At 41.2% G+C, this 23428-nt stretch overlaps 1 protein-coding gene across 1 annotated transcript in view; it reads left to right on the top strand.

Annotated features, from left to right (window-relative positions):
• AFF3 (ALF transcription elongation factor 3) overlaps positions 1 to 23428 on the top strand; it is a 279572-nt gene that overhangs the window by 88576 nt on the left and 167568 nt on the right. Inside the window, exon 4 of the mRNA XM_067309821.1 lies at positions 12549 to 12593. Coding sequence (XP_067165922.1) covers positions 12549 to 12593 — 45 coding nt within the window. The remainder of the gene's footprint in view (positions 1 to 12548; positions 12594 to 23428) is intronic.

Raw genomic sequence — 23428 nt, 5'->3', positions numbered from 1 at the left:
GAATAGGCCCAGGACTGTATTACCTTCAGTTACACTGGGGAACAAAACAATAAAATAAAACAGTGAAAGGCAGCAGAGAACAATAAAAAAGAAAATACTAACAAGTTTAAAGGACTCAACACCCTGAAACATGAATAAAAGCTGCAGAAATAAATTCATCAAGATCACATAACAAAAGCTAAGCTCGTGGCCTCTCAGCTCAAAGTCTTCCCCGCTGTACTCATGTTTCCTATACATGTTGTAAGAATTCGGGGCACCACAAGACCTTCCAGTTTTTACAGGGAGAGAGATCTGTCTCTGCTGCTTAAAAAATGCAGATTTGTTGTACTTGACCTCAATGGAAATGTCTGTGAGCTGTAGCAGTATTAGAGATTTTCTCCACGTTTAGCTTCTGTTTAAAATCAAATGGGGCTACCCTGAGCATTTCTTCCTGTAGAGACAGAATAGCCTGTTTTTCAGTGAGAGATCACCTCATCTGTTCAAAAAAACATAAAATAAAATAAAAATCCAAGAATCAGATTACTGTTTTGAAGAAAAACAGTGAAAGTCTTGGAAATCAAAACAAAAACCAAACCAAAAGGATCACCTAAACTTTCTGAAAAGATCCACAGACCCCTCTAGTGCAATGAAGTACTGGTTTTCATTTGCAACCCAATAAAAATTAAACCATACTATAAGTGTTCGTGTCTTACTTTTATTTCCTCCCATTGTATTCTGTGTTGCATACGTGAGAATACTGGTGCATAAAAGGTTTAAAAACTTTTTTTTTGCAGTAATACCGTTGAGAGAGCAGTTCTCTGTAGGCACCTGCTAGATCATGGCAGTCCAGGTACCAGTCATGCCTCTATGACATTGCACTGTTATAAAATTACTTATTCTACTAGTTTTCTGTATTAAAAAGAAAATTGTTAATGTGACAGTGAAAAGTGGTTTCTGCCCTTGAATAGCATGGCCAACAGTCGTAGTGTCTATGGTTTCTTATTTCTGGGTTTTATAAGAGATTCTCCATTTGCCTTTTGCTGAGTGGGAGAACTACGCAAGCATCAGGGAATTGGAAAATGGCTACTCTACTGGAAGGATAAGGGAACTCTTTCAAAGACATAAAACAAAAAATGGGAAAAGTTGAGGCTATTTTTTCCTTTTTGTTCTCTTTCTGTATTTCGCTGTTACAGCAACGGGCAAAAAGAAAATCAGAAAGCAATGTGACTTTCAGATGCAATGGCCCCTTTAAAAGGAATGCCAACCTGAGAATATACAGAAATAAGAGAAAAGCCAAAGCCAAAAAAAGAAAGGGCTAGGGTAGGTTGAAGCCAACCTTTTGTCCTCCAAGTCTGAGAAAGCAGTGTGGCTCCCATCAAAAAATGCTAATTAATATCATACCGCTCCTTGGGAGTTGCCTACAACCTTCCCCAAACCTGTGACAAAATTTTTGCTCCTGGTTCTGGTCCTGTGATTGCCCAAACCACCGGGTGCCCAAGCAGAGCAGGCTGGGCTGTGTGTGGGCAGTGCTGCCATGGCCGCACCAGGAGCTGGGGCAGCTCCCGCTCCCGGGCAGACGGCTTCAGAGACAGGAAGGTAGCCTCAAGTCCCAGAAAAGTCCTGTGCAAGTAGGACGACAAAAGTGGCCCGTTCTTGCGTAGCCGGCCAAAGGGTTTTCTGTCCCCTGCTGAACAGGACTGAGCTGGTGAATTTGTGGGAAAATAAGGGTTTTTAAGTGGGATTTGGGGAGGAGGGGACAGGAAAAAAAAAGAAGATATTTGTCTACAGTGCAACATCATAGATTTGGTGAACATATGGATTTCCATATTAAGGCTACAGTTGATAAGAATTGACACCTGCTTGGTTGATTTGGGCATTTTCAGGAGACTATTTTTCAGAGGGTTTTTGCATGGAGCATACGTATATACTTTTTTTTTTTTTTTTTTTGCATTTTATATATATATGTGTGTGTGTGTGTGTGTGTGTGTGTGTATCATGTACATTCTTAACTGGCAGGAACTTATACGTCTGAGCCCTAAGACATTACAGCATTGATGTTTTATTTTAGTTTCACTTGTATCATATTAACTCTACAAAACCTCCAAAGAGTACTATTTTCAGTAGCTTTTGCAGTGAGTGTGTTTCCATCAATCTGTCACTGACCACAATCTGGCAGGCTTTTTCTTTTAACTTTCTGGAAAGCTGAGAGCACAATGAAGTGCTGCTGAGATTTCTGCTGCAGCTTGTAGAATTGTGCTATTTGTTAACTTCCATGTGAGTTTTAAGAGACTCCACCTAAGCTGGCCAGAGGTGTCAAGGGAATGATTTAAAGATTTAAAGATTGCTCATCCTTGTTAATAAAGCTTTGACTCTCCAGTAGCAAATTATATCCCTCTTGGGCAAATAGATGTCCAGGTCATAATCGCCATGACTAGAACATGTTTTTGCAATCGTAGCGATGAGATCAAGCAGTGATCCTGAAACCATTGCATATCATACTCTGTTCCTTACACATAATAGACTTTTTTTTTTTTTTTTTTGGTAACTCCTAGTCCCGACCCATATTTTCCCTGAAGCAATTGTATTTTGTGGAGACCAAGGAAAGCAGTGGAATGTGTTGCAGGCCAGAATTAACTCATTTTGAGTCATGGTCCAGAAAAGAAAGGAAGTGTACATCAGCTTTGCCAGGATGAGGTAGAAAAAATGGCTTCTGTCTGGATTTGCAAATACGTTGTTTAGCTCTGCTGACTTTACAGCTCACTGCTCTGCCCGTCAGAGACCTGCTCTCTCAAGGATGCTTGATCGTTGCTGCCCTCGTAAAAACATTTATAATGAGAGAGTGAGCTTTTTTTGCAGGGGTTGGGTGGAGACATTGTCAAAGCCAAAAATGTCTGTTTCTCAGATGCTGGCTGCATTCTTGGACTAGTGAAAGGCTTTGCAGAAAGCCAAATCTTACTCCGGGCTCCAGGCCTTGGAGGTTTTTACCTGTTAAGTTTAGATCACAGTCTCAGTCTCTAAAATTGAGAAAGCGGTTTTCAGCAATTAGGATTAATGGGAGGTTATTTCTCCTGAGGAAGCAGGTTTTTCAGCTCTGTGTAGCAGTTTATAGTGAGAAACAGACTGCTGTTGCCTTCTGGAGATACAGGCTGGTGTGTGGCGTTTTGGGCTCTAGGCTGCCACAGGAAGATCCTGGAGTAGTCCCATTTTAGTCCCGACTCCTGAGAGCTAGCCCTTTTCTGGCCATAATCTTTGACAGAGGTAGGGGGTAAAGCAAATTTTTGTCACCCATCATGACAGAATATACCCTTGTTTCCTTTTTCCCACCCTCAGTCACTCCGATTTTTAATAGCATTTCAATGTTCATCTCCTTCCTTTTGACGAATAACAGATATTGGTTACATCATGACGTTCTATTAATATTGAACTCCTCATGCCTGACTCCATTTCCTATCCCCCTCTCCCCCAACCAAAAGGGTAGATTTTTCCCCATTAGTCATTTCTAATTGGATGTAAATAGTCTTTAAGGAACGCCTGATAGATGTTACCCTTTGTATCAAACTCTCTTGTAGGGCTTTTCCTATCAGGGGCCTTTTGTGGGAAAGATTTCTGCAGAGTTCTGTGCTGTAAAACTGTATATCTGCAAGAAGTTTAACCCTTTATCCACAAGAGTTTGTAATCACATAACCTTTAGCTCAGTAGGAATGAATACCAATTATCATTTATAAACAGTTCCTCTCATTATGCGCCTATTTATGACATCTTTTATAGCTTGCTAATTACAAGCTCAGAAAACAGAAATGTTTGGAGTTAAATAATGTAAATAGGGATGTAATTGATTTTTATGTTGAATAGTTTTATTGATTTATTGTTAATTAACATTTTTAAAGGATCTCCTGGCAAAATAATCCATTTAATTTATTGAATATTGTACTAGCTGATGGTGTATTCATATTAAAATGTCACAGAACAATTAATAGTTCCATGATACTCCTCTTCCCAACTGTTGCTGCTTTACAGATGTTATTGATTCTTCCCAAACATGGGCAATATATTAAATGCATTCGATTGGTCTCAGCACAGGTCCTAGTGGACAAGTGTCCACATCACTAAAAATACTGCATTCCATTTGACACTAACTGGCCCTCTGTGTAGCAGGGAGGACAGGCGTCTAATGGGGAGAAAGGCTGTTCTCCATCACTCACGGGGTGAGTTCCTCAGGGCGGCTGTTCAAGGGCTGTGTACCATAGGGGAGAAGCCTGTAGGTTCACTAAAAAGCCTTACCTGCTGCAAAACCGAAAGACTGCAGTGTCTGTGATGGAAACTTTCCGACAAATGGACCACTAGGTTAAACAAACAGTCACTTAATACATTTGCAGCATTCATTAAGGTAATACAGTGCTGTAGAAAATGTAATATGCTGAAGACATTTCCAGAGGACACCACTGGCTCTTTTCAATTTTTAGAAAAAAAGGGGGGCTATGGAATCAGTTCAGCAGGTTGTCAACAGCATTTTGGTGAATCCCAAATGCCTTCAGCTCCTGTTGGCTTCAGTGAGAACTGAGGTTGCTTACTCAGCACCTCTCAGGATCAAGCATGTAGCAAGGAGCAAGACTGCAAGTTGCAATTTTAATTACTACCCTCCCATTACATTTTTCGGGTAGGTAGCAACAGAATGTAATCACATAAGTCCCTATTGTTTCATTAGTGAAGAAAAACCTTAATATGCTGTGACATGACATGGTATTGATTTGATACAATCAATCTTTCCCAATAACAATAAAACCTTTATATTTTATTAATAGAACAATGCCGTTCTTTTCCATTACAGCTCCCTTTTATTATTGCTGGGTCGCAAAGTAATTCTGGGGGGTGTGTGTGTGTGTGTGTGTGTGTGTGTGTGTGGTTTTTTTATGAATATAATGTTAAAGCCTGTAAAACTGCTCCACCAATCTGCCAGTATGTTTCATTTGAGGCTCCGAAGCATCTTTTTTTAGATGATATGTTACCAGTGTAGCTCTAGTAATTGATTGTTCCACAGTCCCTCAAGGCAAGGAGGGTGGAGAGGTTTCAGAAGGGTTCTTGCCTTTTAATTCTCTTGACTTTTTTTGTGATGGTACTTGTCTTTTTGGACCTGGAATTGGACCAGCTCATCAGCTTGTCAGTTTGACAAATCCTATCCCAACCTTTGGCTAGACCCAGCACCCCTCCAGTATGGGGATTGCAGCACTTCAGCATGACCTCACTTTTCGAGCCCGGGATTTCCACACATAGCTCAGTGCAGGTACCACGTGGGCAGGAGGAGGGCCAAGCTCTGGGGCAGGCCACACACATGCACTGGAGGAATTATGCTTTAACTTCATCTCCCTGCTAATTTAAAAAAAAAGAAGAAAAAGAAGACCCTGTGGGTGCCTTTACTTTTACATCCACGGTAAGTCCATCTTCAGCTAGATATCAGCCTGAACCTCAGAGGTAAGATCCTTCTTTGCACTCTGGCCCCTCAGCTCTGCTTAGAGGGCCAGAGGTTGGGCCAGCTCTCCTCAGAGGACATGAGGCTGGTGATTTACTGGATTACAGCTTTCTAAACTCCACTGCAGTCTTCTTTCTCAGAGGCTGTGGTCACCAAAAGCGGCTTTCTTTCCCCCATTGTGGGTGAGCTGCTGAGCAGGGCTGTTCTGAGCAAGTATCACTCACAAGGAAGGAAATGTGTTCCTGTCCGACAGAGTTCTCCTTTCTAGTGTACAGGGCAAGTCTATCTGATCATTTTGTGTTTCTGTCTATCTACAGACATTTTTGATTCATCATCTTCTATTAGCCTGAATATCTCCCCATTCCTGGTACAAGACTAGGGCATCATGGCATTCCAGTTGCAATGAAATCCCCAATTAGTACATCCAGATATATTAATAAAGCAAAGCCAGGTGGCTTTCATCACTTGCTCTTTACGCATTTTATTTTTCTTAAAATAAAATTTTTGTAAACCTTTCTCCTCTTCCCTTTTGAAGCAAGAACAATATTGCAGATCCTATGATAGGAAAAATAATCCCCATAATCAATATAAAGACTCCATTTCAAAAAGAAAATGGACATATTAAGGCTAACAGTTTATTAACAGTCTCTGTAAATTATGTGTCTTTAATAACTTAAATTAGTGCAAGGCTTTCTGACCCAGAGCCTAGGTAGAATTCAGCTGTTCATCCCCAGCTCCCTCCTTTATGTCTCAGTGTCTAAGGAAACAGCAGGAATTCCTTCTAGTATAAAAGCAAAACAGCTCCTACTCCCAGCAATGCAGAGCACGGGAACAAACTACTATATCAACAGATTATGACCACTTGCATTCTAAATTAGTACTAAAGCACCTTAAGATTGCGAAAGCAAGCTTTGAAAAATCAGGAGTAACAGAAAATAAAGCTTTTCCCCCGCAGTTTCTTCATTTTCCTTTCCTTGGCATAGCCATACCCAGTTCAGTCCTGCCTGCTTGCATCCTGCGGGAGACACAAGGACACTTGTCTGTTTAAGGGCTTGTGAAGTGCACAGCATTATTAATGCTGATCAGTGAAATGAATGGACTACAGTATACCATGTGTCCCTGAAGTCCAGCCCTGTTAAAGTAGATTGAAACACCGCTGATAGGTCTCACTTCACCCATCAAGATGGAAATGCCATTCTCGTTAGTCAGAGAGAAAGAAAGAGAAATATCATTTGAAATTCCATTCTGGGCAGACCTTTTTCATTCTGAATCCTTTGCCTTTAGGATGTTCCAGTTAATCAGAACTGAAAATGTCTGCATGTATATGTTGATTTTGACCGATCCTGTTTTCACTGTCATTTAGAGAAAACATTTTTATAAGTTAAAATTTACCAAACTTGGAGTCAGAGTGAAACTTTCAATATTATTTTAATGTCTTCTTGATTTAAGCTGCATCTTATTCTATAAATCCAAATTTTATTTAGTTTTTTTTTATTTGACATTGGAGTAAACTGTTTTGATTTGATCAGATCATTATTTCTCAGCTGAACTGAAGAACACTTTTTAAAATTTCATTTTGAAGGCAACTTCAGACTGTTATATTTTTTAATGGGAGCATAGTCGACTGAATAAAAACTGCATCTAGAAATCCAACCCCTAATTCAGAATGAGAATGTGGGCATTTCTTTAGGAACAAAAAACTGAGTTTTTAACCTGGTCCAGGTCTAATATTTTAATCAGCCCAGCTTTTCTCAGGTCAAAAGTCCTACCCTTGCTCTCCCAACCAGTCCAAGTCCAGTGCAGTCATGCCATTAAGAATGTTTCGGATGTAACCTGTACAATGGAATCAACAGCGAGCTAAGCCAGGAATGTATAAAAACCCTATCTGAGCATGTGTAAATGGTCTCTCCAAAAAATCCACTTACCCAGCCTGGCTGTATTTCCACAGACACACCAAAAGTCACCTCCCTAGTTTCAGACCCATCTCACTGTTAAATTTCATCATTTTATTTGACAACTTGAAGGTGTTAAAATCTCTTCAGAGAAACAATTGAAGGGCAGCTTTGGTGCGGATAACAAGTCTTCACAACCCAACATGCAGAGACCCCGCATGTATGAACAATAAAAAGATAAGGAAATGCCCATGGAAAACACTAGCCATTCTAACAAAAATGAGGATAGGGAAAAGCACATCTACATGATACAATGAATGATGTATGCACCTCTGAACGCATCACTTCCAGGCAAATGACAGCCAGAGAGGCCAGAAAAATTTATGTTCTGTAATGATGATTCTGAACTGTCATTTCTTAATGGAAAGCAGTAACTTGCTTTTTTTAAGCACACTGCTATGCTTCCTTTTAGTAAAGTCTCCTGGATCCCCTGTGCTTATCTTTCTTTTGTATTTGTTTATTTTATAGATCTGGAAATATCTTCCTTACAGTGGTAATGTGCATATAACATTTTATGTATAGGTATATGTGCATGCATGCGTGTGTGTGTGTGTGTGTGTGTGTGTGTGTGTGTGTGTGTATCTATCTCTTCTGTTATGGTCTTGTACGGCAAAGAAGCATTTCTGATACACTTTCAGATCAGGGCTTTTTGTGTTGGGTTTTTTTTTCATTTTTTTCATTTTTTTTTAATCTTAGTATAGGTTATTGCCTCCTGGCATGTACTGCCCAAAACTTCACATTAGCCTGTAGGGATAACTCCAGCAGCCCCATTTTAAGCTGTGCCCCTGCAGTGCTTGCAGGCAGCGGAGCCGTGAATGCGGTGCTCGCTGTCGTGCAACGCAGGTGCCAGGGCAGCCTCCCTGGAGGCAGAAGGTGGCCCGGGAAGGGCTGTGGGGAGCGCAGTCCGCAGACATGCAGCTGGTTGCAGATGAGCGGCTTGCAAGTGTCGACACAGCAAGACCGGCTCTGACTGAGTGGGAGAGGCTGGGAAGTCTGCTGAGTGCGTATCTCAGCTTTCTGCAGATCTTAATCATGCTTAATTTATACTGAAGACAAAATCCAGTAACTTTTGGAGAGTTTGTGAGAACACTTAGCGCAGTCCAAATAATAGCAACACCAAGAGCTTGCACCGCAAAGCGCTCTCACACTAAAATGAAGAGAGATTTTGCAGTAGATTGTTCTTTCTTTTCTTAACGCAAAGACTTGAAAGGAGGGGAAAGTATCATAAATAGGCAGTTCCTTTCAGAGAGGTGTTTTTGTATGTCTCCATGTGAAAGCTGTTGGGAGGGGGAGGAAAAATAAAGTAACACTCTAAAATAAAATTTGTACGGATGTAGCTTTTTTTGAAATGACATCCCATTTCTCAAGACTTGGATGTAGCCTTTAGTCAGCCTCGTTTCTCACAGTTTGCTGTGCTTTGCATGGCAATTAGCTCCCTGTGTTATCAGGAGCACGATGCTCCCGGCTATTTCTTCAGCAGCCACTGCTGTTATCCTCGGCGGCAGCTCCTCGCGTCTTGCTGCCAGATGCCGCAAGTTGCATGCGTGTGCAAACGCTGGGTGGTTTGGAGGCTGGGTTGGCCCAGAAATGAAGGGAATGAGCAAAGCATCGGAGAGGTAAAAGGCTTGAGCCCACTGCCGCTGACAACTCACCTGGAGTTGCCAGTCTTTCACGGATGGTTCATTGGCAGTGCAGCAAGGCGAGTTTGTTATGACAGATTTCAAAATGCAACGAAAGGCAAATGAGCTGGGTTCATCAAAGTCAGGATACATACAGGCTAGCGGCTCAGCAACTTAGCTGGGAACAGCAGCCTCAAAACCTTTATTTTTCTTTTAAAAAAAAAAGGGTAATTAAAATGTTTATTGCACAACTGTATTGCGGCATGCATACTATCAAGACAGCAGAATGGCTACACTGCTTATTTTATGGGCATTTCCAACATAAGCCTTGCACACGTGGCGTGCCCTGCAACAAGCACCAAAGCAATGTTGTTTTGAATGAGCAGGTCCACTCATGCAAACAGTACGTGGAGTGCTGTGTGCTATTTGCACACAAGCAATACAGTCTCTTCCTTTAATGCAGATTTCAAGAGCCATTTACTGGCTTTTTTTTATTATTATTATTAAAATATAGCCATGAAGTTAAATTCAGGTTGCAAGATTCACAGGCAGTGCAGCTTTCTATGTAATGGGAATAGAAAAGTAGTGGGTTGGAGAAACTTTTAGAGTGAGAATGGGGAATGTTTTGCATACCGAGGGCCACAGACACTTTTCAGACACACTTTAGATCCCACATTAACACTCTGCATTGTGTTAAACAATAATATCATGAAGAGAAAAAATAATATGGTCCCAGGCCATATGAAATTGAAGTTGCTTGCTGTGTGCAGATGATGGACTGAAAGTTCTCCACTCTTATTCTAGGCACTTTGATATCACCAGTAGTGTAGGCTATTTACCAGAAAACCAAGATTCAAAGCAAAAAAATCAATTAAAAAATTATATTTGGCATTCAAAAGTCAAAAAACAAAAAGGATAATATAAAAGGTTTCTCTCCAAATACCGTTTTCGTTTTTGTGTCTCTTGTCATTGGTCTTGTGTTTCTGTTTTATTTTTTTTCTTTTGGATGGCAATGTGATGAGATCAAGAGTGAGATGTGAAAAGTTTTTTTACTCCCTGCTCAGACATATGATGTGCTGGGGAGAATAGCTATAGTTTTAGTTGTGTGGTAATGGAAAGTGCAGTTTCTTGCTGATGAGTATTTGCAGACCTATTTGGTTACACTTCTAGGAGAGAGATTTAATTTTGAAACAGGAACATATTTATAAACCTACTCTGAAATAGTCTATTGCCATCTATTTACCTTCAGTAGTTTTGCCGTGACCAAAAAAAACCCAAACAAACAACATCATTTTGCCATATGTTCAATGTATTGTACACAGCATAAGAAGATAAGGGGCATCTTACGCCTCCTTGTGTAAGGTGACAATGGAAAAGAAGAACAAATTTCAGGCGGGGCAGCAGATTCATTCCTCTGTAAACAAGGCATATATGATGAGGGTTTTACGCTCTCCACTGTTGTTAATATGATAACTAATCCTAGGCCAGGCAATGGAGAAGGAAAAGAAGAAAAGGAAGGGAAACCCACAGACAAGAGATCTAATAGGAATGTAAAACTCTTAAAACTTCACAGATTGTCATGCTGTTGCTGTGTGTGTGTTTCTTGCTGTTTTGTCCACTTCATTGGCACCATCAACTCTTTTGCTTGCCCTCCCATTCCAGCAGCAGGAAAGGCAGCAGGCACTGTTGTGCAGCTCCTCAGGAACCGTGGGGAGGCCTGAATGGGGCTATCTTCAAGGGATTGCAGCTTCTTTTTAGCAGCAGTACATCAAATATGAGTAATTCTCAAACAGCTGACTTTATAGTATGCTCCATTCCTTTCCCTTTGAAATCAGTGGTAGAGCTGCCAGTGACTGGCAGTGTTGCACCAAAAAGAGTTAATGCAATTCATTTGTTTAACAATCAAGGGCCATATTCAGCAAAGATTTAGCAGAAGTGCTGACAATAAAACACGACTTTCTATGAATTGGCATGAAATAACAGCTACAAAAAAATTACGAAACATAAATTGTTCCCTTGCCTATGCATGGCTGTCTTACTTCTGACCTTGGTTAAACCTATCAGGCTACATGAGACTACAAATTCAGACCTCCTCAGTGATGCAGCACAGTCTGGGGATTGGCAGTGACAGCATGCTGGAGCAGGACTTGCGCGGGCTAGCTGAAGGTTTCATTTGGGTCTTGTAGGCACAAAAGTACTCAGTTTTGAAAGTGCCTCAAGATTTTATGGGTGCCCAAATAGAGATGTCTTCAAGGACTCTGATCTCCAGACAGCAAGTGCTCAGCACTTTGGAAAATCAAATTCCTTTGATATTTCTCCAGGTGGGCACCTGGAAACTCTGAACCTTCAGGTGTTTTCTTGAAATGGGAGGCAAAGAGCTAACTCATCCCATGTCTAGCTCTTTGGGGACAACTATTAATGAGGTAGCTTTTTTTTGGAAACCCCTCTACCCCAGCGACAAGACCTGCAGCCCCATTCTTCACCCTCTGAGTTAGTTCTGTTCTACAAAAGGAAGCAAGTCTTCTTTTGCTTTGGGAAATCTTCAGGGAATTAAGTGTGGTGAAGTAACCCCCTAAAAACCTTGCTTGATGCAGCAGCCACCTGTACCTTGTGGAGACCTGTTGGAGATGGGGGACCCCTTCATCTCCCACGCCTCTGTCCCCACCGAGCACCAGTGCCCTCTCTCCCAACACGCGCTGGGCAGGAAGGGGGCTCCATAGCATGGCAGACTGATGTCCTCTGCTGCCTTGTCTTTGCTGGATGCAGTCCTGGTCCTCAGGGACAACACAACTGAGCAGTTAGGCAAGGCACCGGCTGCATGTAGGGAGAGCTGCTCCCTGCATGGCTCTGCCAAATCTCTGATTTGCCCATTGCAGAACCGCTCCGGGTAAGCAGTAAATTCAGATGAGCTGAATTCCTCCACGAGTTCAGTCCCACACCGTGTGGATGGGTTTAGGGGTCAGCATTTTAGGAGATTGTAGCCTTCTCATTAATACGGTGCTGACTATCCCAGGCTCTGTGTTGCAGCCTGCGCCCCAATCTCTGCAGCTCTCCCATCAGCATCACAGCTGCATCTACCCTATATCTCATCAGACTACACATAGGCAGTATTGCTGCAGAGTCTTCCCTGCACAAAGGATACACACAGATGTTATTTATTTAATGTAAATAAATGTATATATTGGATGCATGTACAAGCAATAAGTGTTTTGCTTATGTTCATTCATAGCCAGTATATTCAAAATAGCATCAATCACATGCAAAAGTAGCATAAGCAAAAGCCTATGAATTTAATACAAATATGTTGCAACTGTACATAAACATTGCAATTATTACATTTTCCTGTGGTTCAGATGGGGAATAATTTGGAATTTTAAACACTGCCACTTTGCAGATGCTAGAAAGACTTGGCCTCATCTCGAAGCTGTAATTGAGTTTTGAATAAATTTCACATGACAACCATTCCTGAAACCTGCTATTTGTTATTTCTTTTTAAAACACAAACAAACTCTTTTCTCATTTTGTTTACAGGACAGTGGAACAGGAGATAACAGCTGCATTGAAGAAATATTGCGGGTAAGAGTTCTTAAAAATAATTCTGTTATTGTGCCATTTTGTTACTCTAAAAAGACAAGAGAACAAAAATATTGCAATTACTGCTGTTAAAAATACTACTCTTTTAGACTGTCATCTTTCTAAGGAACAAGTAGGTAAAATTATTTACCCATGTAAAATAATTGAAAATCTGTGAAAACAACCGTCTGGAGCTTCTGGATATCACTGCTACTTTGTACCAGTACAGCTGACCTTCATGCATGAAGAAGCAGAAAATGGGATAAATTATAAACTGAAATGTACAACGATGTTTCAGGTTTATAAACCATGCAAAGTGCATGTTTCCATTAATCATGACTGTCAAAAATCTTAATTTTGAAGGGAGGTCTTGGAAGGTCATTTTCCACCTGGATTTAATTAGAATCCATTATGTAATGTCATTATGTCCATTATGTCCATTATATAATGACAACGTGCAAAATCTGCAGTTATTTCCATATTTCATTATTTCTTTTATCCCAGTAATTTCTAGTTTATTTTCATGGTGAAAATTAATACATATCCAGATAGATCTCAGCTTGAATCAGCTTTGATATTGGCTATTTTCTGGGGCAGATAAACTTACAAACAATGCACCATTTTCATATATTTTTAACTCATGTTCTTTTGGGTTCTCTTTCTAAACTGATAACTCAGTTATCTGAAATGCTTATAAACCTGATATAACAGTGGGTAAAGCAGCAAACAAGGTGGTTGGAATGGTAAAACCTCCTTATTACTGAATTTGCTTCTATCTCTTGGACACCCACTATACAAATATTTTAGATTGTTTATAAACTGCAGGCCTATAAATATTTGGTTTAGAGCTTAGTAGTGCATTAAGGCTGTTGTTTCTCCCTTCCCCATGAATACCTTAAATACGGCTTTTAATTCTTGAACTGGACAAAGAGTTTATCGAAGGGTGATTATGATGGATTGCTTATGACATTACTGGCAGAGCTTTAGCTTTTACATAGCTAACATTTACAAAGTAGGCTTTTGTAGGACTCAACTGCATATTTAACAGTCCTTTGCCTTCCTCACTGTTGCTTTGTTACAAATTAGTAGCAGAAAGTATAAATCACAAGAGTTTTTCATATTTTCACAATGCACCAAGCATATGATGTGACGTGAAGCTCATTTATCCCTTTTCTATGCGGGACAGTGGAAAAGAACAGTCGAGGAAGCTAGTCTTTTCCGCTGAGTACAGATTGTACAGTTAGCCAAGAAATGGAGGAAAGACCTGATTCCTTCCATGTGGAGGCACATAGACATGTAAGAGACCCTAGTCAAGAAGCAAAATTGGCTGTATGACTAGGGACTGTAAGGCACATCTTCAAAATGGGAAACACAGCTGTTCAATTTGTCTGTTTTCCCTTGAGCATGTTCCTCAAGAAATATTTTCACATAGCTTCATGGTGAAACATGCAGCACATCCTTGGATGGATAGGACCCTTTTGAATTTATTCAAAAATTCTTTCACTGTGAATAAAAAAATGAAATAAATCAACCCACTACAAGCAGTTTTCCCAAGATATCGTGTTTGTTTAGCACAGGTCATCATGCTAGCTGCAATCCTGTCTCCTCCCAAAGTAGGCAGCTTAAGAAGAAAAAATCTACCACGGTACCTAGGTGAGGAGCAGGGCAGAATATTTCCTCCCTCTGAGGATTGCAGAGCTGCTCTGCAGAGCACTCTGCCCTGTGTCTTACACAGCAGCAGGCTCCTGGATCCCCCATGTCTCGCCTCCCACCCTCCTCCCTTCATGTGGAACTATTTGGGAGTTTGGTCTTTTGAAATTCCAGCATGCGTTTAGCTCAGCAGGTTTGCCCCAACTCCTTTGCAGCATGGGAACTGCAGCAGGATTTGCTTCTTCAAATGCAAGTGCAAGCGCTGAATTTCCATGTTATTTTGGGGCTTATTTGCAGTGCTCTTAAACGTTATGATTAACTTGCCGAAAGCCGTAATCAGCCTTCCAACATACAGGAATCTACATCTGGAAAACACCAAACATAACTTGTACTTTAACTATGTCTAGTGTAACACTGCTGGTTTCAGTGAAGATGTGCTGGTATGGATTTGGTTCCCAGTCATGAAAAACTTTACCACCTACTTTCTGAGTTATCCCTTTGCAAACTTACTTTCAGAAGACCTTAAAATATACTAAGTGATAAATGGCGTCTTCAAACCTGAGAGACTAGTTGAAGATTAAAAAAGTCAGCTGAACAGATTTGAGAAACCGGGGTTGCGGAAGCCAGAGTGGGTAGGGACAGCCATGCCTCTCTTGCCCTGGAAGTGCTGCCTGTGCCGTGACTACAGGCAGGCCCTTCTCTGCACCTTGCCCATGCTGCCCATCAGGCACTGCCTATGACCCACCTGCAAGCAGGCCGGGCAGCACTTTTACCACATTTGGACATGTGAGGCTGAAGGATTGGACGTGGACACCTAAAGGATGCAAGCTAACCAGACTAAAAAGCAAGCTCACAGAATGGGAGGTAGGAGGCAGTTTAAGTGTAGTTAGAACTTGAAAGCCACACTTCTCATCAGTGTCTAGCTATCTGCTGAGGCTTAACGTGACAAAAATAGAGATCATATCTTTTTCTTCCCTAGCTCTTGTCCTTACATAAGTACTCAGTCACCATGATTAACCTCTCCAATCCATCCATCCCCCAGGTCTGTAACCTGGATATCACTTTCTATTCTGAATTTTCCTTGCATCTCTCTGTCCAACACTACGTTTAAATCTTGCAGACTGTTTCTTATATAGCATTTTCGAAGTGAAACGCTTTATTCACACAGATATAATTCTAGTCTAAATTCACCTCATCACCCACCTTGATTGCTGCAGTATCCTGTTCTGTGGTTTTGACAAATGCAATGTTACCCACCTCCATTCATGCTGCTGCACAGATCATTTTCCTAGCTTAACATCTTGGCCACATCACATTTGTCTTTGCATCTCACCACTGCCATCTCCTTCTCTGTCACATCAAATAGGGCCATTTGTCTCCACCTTTAAGGCCTCAAATCTACCAGTAAGGACTGACATTTTGATTCCCACTTTTGCTCATCTAGTGACACCAGCCTCCATCTCTCCGTTGCTAAGTTTCATATGAATTATCTTCTCCCATACTTCCCATCATACCTGGGAAGAGCCACTGAACACTTTCAGGTACCTCCATATCTACCTTCAGATCCCCTCCTTAAGTCCCTCCTTTTCCACAAGGACTATGAAAAATAGAGGTGGGGCCAAAGGTATACTGATCCCACTCTTTCTCATGCCTGAGCATTGTTGCCCCACTGGTTCCTTGCAGTGCCCAGTCAGGCCAGATATATCCATCTGCTCTCTCTTGTCTTGAAAAGTGAATTTTCTGAGTCAAGGACCTGTTGTATAGTACAACAGCAGTTCTTAGGTCCTCTGGCAATGCAAATCAGTGCCAGCAGTGGTTGTTGTTATTGATAATTAATAGAAACAGCAACAATAACAATGTGCCATAATTACTCTCTTGACAATTTACTAACATCCAGACTTTTCCATCCACTCTGTGCCCTCTGTTTGTGCTGAACAGATCCATTAAATTTTGACACTGATTTTCTGGTTTTTAGAAAGACTGTTTAGAAAGAATGCCATTTCCAGATTTTGCTGGAGGTGCTATACACATAGTAAAGCCAAGGTTTACCTCCTTTTAAGAAAGCATATATGCAGTTCCCATACGAATGTCCAAAGGCAGAGCACTGAAAAGCCGAGAGGGCTACAATACATGTGTTCCTTTGGAAGATGGCTCCTTGCTGGCCTGCTGAAATGTGTTCATTGTTGGTAGGGCCATTCTCCCTTCTTTTTACCCTGTACAGAGCATCAGAAAAAGAAAGAAGATGCTTATGTCTTTTTAAGGAATGTAGCAGCCTGTTATAGCTGTCTCTTTCACAACACCAAGCAGAAGAGAGGCTCCCTTTCTAGGTACAGTGCGTTCCCTGCCCAGCTCAAGCTGCAGCTCCTCCAAGGGATAGGCACTTCCATGGCGTGCCCCAAGTCCTGTTTCCCTCTTGTGCTACCAGCCTGCTCCATCCGCATACCTATATGTTCGGCACCCAGCAGATGTGAGGAGGCAAGAACCGGTTTGTGCCCAGATCTGGTCACAGTCTGGATTTGGGACATGGCCAGGACCAACATCTGGACCTGGGCTTCAGAATCAGTTTAGGCATAGCTTTAAAGTCACCAAATCTTAGCATGCCCTAACCGTAGCAAGAATTTGTAACCTTTGGGCTGTCTTGTGCAAAGCAGGGTGCCACAGCTTAAGACTAACCTTATTTGATGCATTCTTACCAAACATATCAGAGCTCTGTAGACTTTGTAAATTGACAGACCATGCTGCATGAAACTGCAGCTTCTGAAGAAAGCAAGAACTGCTATGAGTCCTGAAGGAGGCTGATTAACAAGACAGTGGCCCTGTAGAGACCGGAGCTATTGTAAGGACTCCTGCTGAGTTTATAATCACTGCAGGAATCCTGAACCTAATCTAACCCCACGCACTAATTTATAACAACTTCTTCAAACCATAGTGACTCCTCTGTCTAGCTGCATACATGCACCTTGCAGTTAGGGAAACTTATAAAGACAGCCTTTGATGTAAATAATCCCGATAAGACCAAGTTACATGTGCAGTGTCAAATCAAGAGAAAAGCCTCATTACTTGACCATAGTTATAAAAAACAATTCCTTGTAAGTTTTTGCATTGTAGGTGGAGTATATCATAGAAAACTTTGAAGTGGAAAATAAGAGTTAAGTCTACACAAACATCCTTAATTCCACCATGCTCTGAAGAATTGCTGCTTGAGTTCTTGAAACAGCTCCAAAGCCGATCTATTCAACCTATCCTCTTCCTCTCCTAAAACACAAGCTTGCTAAATGAGAGTCATAATTTTGGCTGATTTTTATTTGCTTTTATTGGTGTGTTGTACTCTGCATTTTGTTATGACTGGTGGGATTTGGGATAAGTGTTTATTCTGAGGAAAATGGGAGTACCAAGGGTCCTACCTCTCGACTAAGTTAACTTGCAGCAAATATCTAATGCACTCAGAGAGTATATTTGCTGCGGAATTAAAGAGCAAGGGAGTGTATTGGGAGTGAGTGACTCCTGGTTAGTAAGGTAATTGGGCTGAGATTGATCTGGTTATTCTTGCAGTCTTGGTTGTGATTTCCTAGATTTGTAGTGGTTTTGTTGAAACAAAACCCATAGGCAATCTGAACTCTTAATTATTGAAGATGTTCCTTGCAAGTTCCCTTTTTATTTGTTATTGACATGAGAGATATCACTGAGTTTGGGAGAGACAGACGCAGTTAGGGGTGTTTGGCCTGGAGAGCTGCAGGATGCAGAGACAGCTGGAAGCTGATGGCAGAGGAGAGCAGGAGGAACACAGAGAAAGGGCCAGAGGAAAACCAAACGTGACTGCCTAATGTGGAGGAGCTGCATTTTCTTGAACAGCCCAGCGCAGTGACAAGGCAGGGTGGGATGTGGGAGGGAAGACATCCACTTCTGAAAACTTGACATTTTAAGTGCAATGGCTTTGATGAGTAACTTGCTCAAATTTCTCTATCCTGTGAAGAAACTAGTCAGAGTTTGTAAAGCACATTATTCCTTCTTTAAACAACATAAAAAACTGAATGAAAACCGAATCTTATTCTGTATTTCTCCCCTTCCCCACCTGGGATCCCTTTGCTCATTAGCAGTCTTGCTAATTCTTTAGCAGAAAGTGTTAAGGATCAGCCCATCAAATATTCAGGGTTTTTCAAATCTGAACAGCCCTATGTGCCATGAGATCAGCTGCACTCCATCAGCTGATTGAATTAAAACAAGAGCAGAGGTAAATTAGAAACTGTCTGCACAAGACAAATCCTGTGAAAACATGAAATCCTACCAAACACACTGTCACTGTGAATAAGCATCACAGTGAGTGGAGCACGTGTCAATACTTAGAGGGGAGAAAAATCAGTTTCTTAGAGGCAGGTTGTTAGTTCAACAACTGTGAACTGCTGCCTTGTAAATGTTAATGACTGTAAGATCCCACTGGCTTCAGTTAAGCTCCTGGTGGAGTTGGACATGTGAAGAATTACAGAACACAAATATGGTAATCAGCAGCGTGTTTCCAAACACTCATCCTGCTTTCCAAAGCCAAGGGAAAAGCCTGCAGACAGAACGAGACCCACTTTGCCGCACTGAACTAGTACAGGCGTGCAGATCAATAGCTACCTTGGCGCTAGCAGAGCATATTATTGCAGCTCCCTGCTGGAAAGAAATTGCTGGGCAACTTCAGGAGGAAGGTGAAAAGGCCGCCCTCAGCACTGCTGCCCTAGACGTTAATGGGGAAATGCTGATTGGCTTTTGTGGCTGATCCCCGTGGGAAACCCCTGGAAAAGTTTCGGAAGGAACAGAGCAAGTTCAGAAGGAGAGGGAGGAGAGAAGGTACAGAGACTTGGAAGGAGCTGCAATATGCTAATACTGCCTTTCCCGGCCGGTGTAGTAGAATACAGAAATATTCCAAAGTAATAGAATAATGAATCATATTAAAAATGTATCAGAGAAAGATCATTCATTTTCATCATAATCTTCAGAAGAGCTTTCATGGCACTGTTTTGCTTTCAGTATCCTAAATTTCAGAGCAATTAAAGACCTGTTTTGGCTGATGTATGCTGTTCTTTGTATTTCTTCAATACTGTTCTTTTTGTCTTTCATACTCAAATAAATGAAAAGCATATTCAAGAACTGGAAGGTGTATTCTTTCACCCAAAGCATTAAAAACCAGAAACATTAAGCACTAGTTCAAGCATCCTTCTAATCCAGCCTCCAGTACTCACCTATGTACACTGCCCTTCTTACTACTGTAACATCCAGCTGTTTTGTACAATATCTTTTCTATAGCAATTGCTGTTTGTAGTGGTTTACCTAGGTTAGCTTTCATCCAGGCAGCCTGGGTACCACTAGCAGTGTGGATGACAGCACCATGGAGCTTCATCAAGCTATCCGTCTGGAAATTATCCACCTTCTCAGTGAGAATTTGCAGTCTGTACAGTACCTTGTGCTGCTATAGCAAAATTAGCAGCAGTACCAGAGCTAGCTATTTTGGCTTTCTCCATGTAAGCTGCAATGACTGCAGAACAGGCATGCCTTGGATGGCCTTCTATGTTGAAACTAGTGTAAAAGATGGCTTGCTGAGATTTGACCTTTCATTGCCTGCGGCACTCTGGCCAAAATGTGACTTACTGGCTTACCTGCAGATGCTCTTCTGTAACTTTAAGTATGGAAAACTCCTGAAAAATTAACAAAAACATTTAACTGATTATTGCACTAAACCTAATTATTTCCCTAGCTTTCTACTCTGTCTGCTGTTAACTAGGTGTCTCTACCTCACTGATAGCTCTGGTAGCTGATCATTTTTAGTGGACTCTTGATGATGTCTCTCTTTTCCTCAGGAACATACACAAGCACAGAGGGTTGCAAGGAGTAGCTGGCCTCGTTCTCATATCCCCAGCTGTGATATGAGAAGAGCAGTGGGACATCAGGTCCCAACATGCTGAGTTTTATTTGCTATCTGATGATGACCTGGGGAAACCGGGGAACAGGGGAAAAAGGGGAAATCAAAGATACCTAACTTAGGCAGCTCATTTTGTGTGTATTTTAGGTGCTTAGTCCTCTATTCAGAAACACCTAAGTTCCCTCTATAGTCCCTTTATTACCTCTTTTTCTTTTCTCCATCCAAAAGGCTGGGGGGAGACTCCTTGCTTTTACCAAAAAAAAAAAAAAAAATCCCTTTTGGAGTTGGCCCCAGAGTGGCTTTGCCAGATCATCAACATCTCCCTCCAGGTGATCTGTTGCTTGTCATCAGCTCATCTGAGCAGAAACTGTTCTTGGTTTGGGTGCCATATATGGCACATCCTTTTTATTGCCCACACAGATGTTTTCAACTGTCAATAAATCTTCACAGCCCACTCCTCAAACCCAGACACGTAAGCATTTCTTCCCTGACCCCTAGTATACAGAGTCTGAGGTACAGAACACCGTGTAAAATGGCTCTAAAATACTATACTAACAGGGATCAAGTTAACCAACCATTAATTAGTTGTACATTAACAGATCCCCTAAATTGTCACACATGGATTTTTGCTGCTGTTATTGTTGCTGTCGTTGAAATTAATGTCTCAAAGCACTTTGAAGTTTGTGGCACAGGGTATTATGCATAATTTGTTGTATGCAGTGTATTTTAATCCTAGAATTTAATAAATCTCTTTGTTACCGAAAAAATATCACTTTAAAAGGGCAAAAATTATAAATAGTTCAGTAGAAATTAGAGATCAATCTAGAAGACCTTATAGTGGGAATAAGTTTTATAATAAATACCACTCTAAGGTAGACTCGATTTCAGTCTTAAGGGTACCAATGCCAGAATAAAGAGGCACTTGTTGTAGCATTAGCCATTATGTACTGGGGCATTAACGTTTGAAAATACTGCAAAATACGATCTGTTTTAACTTGAATATGGTAGTATAGGGAAAGAGACCCATATTCTTTTAGAACAGAAGTAGCCAATTTGTGTAAGGAAATGGCAGGCGAGTATAAAAGAGCTGGTGAAACACTATTGTGCTAATGTGGTAGAATTAATTTTCAAAATTGCTGTTTTGTAGTGAGTGTGTACACCCTGTTATTTTGACAAGGCAAGAGAGAATCCAGAATGAATTATCCAGCCTCTCTGCTATGCAAAAATAATATAGTAAAATACTTACTAATTTTTCCCTCTGTTTAGAGTCTTTCACAAAGCTGGAAAAGAGGCACAATCACCGTCTTGTTCCAATACAGAGAAATGATTCCTTGTTATTAATGGCAAAGGGCCAGATAGATCCTCATTTGGTATATCCCTGCCACAACGCCTTTGAGGCCAACAGAATTATGCATATTAATACCGGAAAAGATTTGCCCTATCAGTCCTAATGAGAGAATAAAAAAAATTGGGTAACAGCAGATACTCACACTGCTCTGAGCATGGGGTTTGGTGCCTTCAGCTGTCAGCTTTAGAAAACAGTCTACTTTCTACCCCTGTGATTAGATTCCCCCAGAATGAAGGGAGACCACAACGGAGGTGTGACTTGAGATGAGAGCATCCTCTGGTAAAGCCTAGGTTGGCAGAGGCTTTCTTCTGCAATGTGTATTTCCCCCTGTAAATTTGCAAAATATTTGAAAAGTAGTTTGGCTTCTCCCAGGATTAAACTGGGCGTTAAGGAAGCTGGGTCAGCAGAGCAGTGTAACTAGGTGCTGCTATATGATTTATTTTCCACCCAGGCTAATGTTCCTGTTTCCTTTGACATGTTTCCAGGTATGGGTGTAGATTGAGGGAAAAAGAGCGAGGATTTCCTGTAGTACGCATGTGTTTGTGGTTATATGATGCAGTTGCAGTGGCAGAGCTTTGCAGTCATTGCCCTCAGGCCCCAAGCGTAAGGACACAGCCCTGGTTTGCCCTGCAGTCTGCAACCCCACAGGGTGACACACCTACTGATATCCCCAGGTTAAGACGTATCTCTGAAAACCTGCATTAGATTGACTTGTGGATTTCAACAGTTGATGTCACACTCAGCTGACTACTGGAAACACATGTACTTTGGCCATGGACCTTTTCCTTTCTCCTACATTAATATTTTCGGTGGAGACGAACTCCTATGGAGATTTCTGTGTGGTGCCTGACTTTCAGCAACTTTTCAGCAACTGAAGATCATCAGTGGGGACTCTCCCACCACTCTGTCACATTTTGGTCCTTCTGTTTATCCTTGAGAGAGGCAGCTTTCCTCATTTGTGAGCTGAGGCAAATATATTTTCGCTAATTTTATTTAAACATATTTAGGAGAAACACATGAGTTAGCTTCTCTTGGCAGAAGCACTTTAAGGAAATTGTGGGAAAAAAGAGGAGTCTGTTAAAAGGAAAATAAATTGCTTTCAAGAATATTCCATTGCAATGGCTCTACTTATAAATAAAACGGACCAATAACTGTTCTCTTGCCCTGAGGCCAAGCAACAAAGCATGGCTTACGTCCATACAGATAAACTCTTTTACAACCACAAAACAGAGCTGCTCCAGCCAAGCTGCCTGCTGGGAGTGGCCCCTGGCCAAGCATGGATATTGTCTGGGAGAGCTGACCCAGGTCAAAACCATACTGGTGTTGACAATTTAATGATGCGGGCAACTGTGGGCCAATGTTCAGGCATGTGCCCTGGTCCTATTAGTTTATTAGGGTAGATGTGGTCTTGCTCTTCTATGCAATGTGCTGGGCTACGTTCTGCCTTATATAAAATTCAAAGACTCTAGAGAATACAGTGCTAGCAAAAATCACTAGTGCTAGCAATCACTGCAAAAATTGTGATTGAAAATCATTAGTGGTTTTTTTTACTCTATATATTTTGACATCTTTTTCCATTGTAGTTCTCAACCATTAGGTTGCACTTGGGACATATTACAGGCTTTTTTTCTTTGAAAATGTGAAAAGTAAAAACTGTTTTTGAAGGGAAGACAAGACCTTACACAGTCATTTGTTTGAAGGACTCAAAGTACCATTAAGTAGAACAGTTTAAAAGAGCCTGATTGAATACTGGACAAGTTTTGACTAACCATATCTGTCCTTTATGATTAATGTTAAATGGTATTTGTTGCGTATGGTGCATTGTGTCATTCTTAGAGTTATTTTGGATTTAGCATATTATGCAGTAAAATGCTATCAGGTGTGCTTCAAAAGAAAGGTGCTTGGAAAAGGCTTTTCTGTTTCATATACATATTATTGATG

This window comes from Apteryx mantelli, chromosome 1, assembly GCF_036417845.1.
Source record: "Apteryx mantelli isolate bAptMan1 chromosome 1, bAptMan1.hap1, whole genome shotgun sequence".
NCBI lineage: Eukaryota > Metazoa > Chordata > Aves > Apterygiformes > Apterygidae > Apteryx > Apteryx mantelli.
The sequence above is the reverse complement of the archived record's forward strand: the minus strand, read 5'-3'. Positions and strand labels throughout refer to the sequence as shown.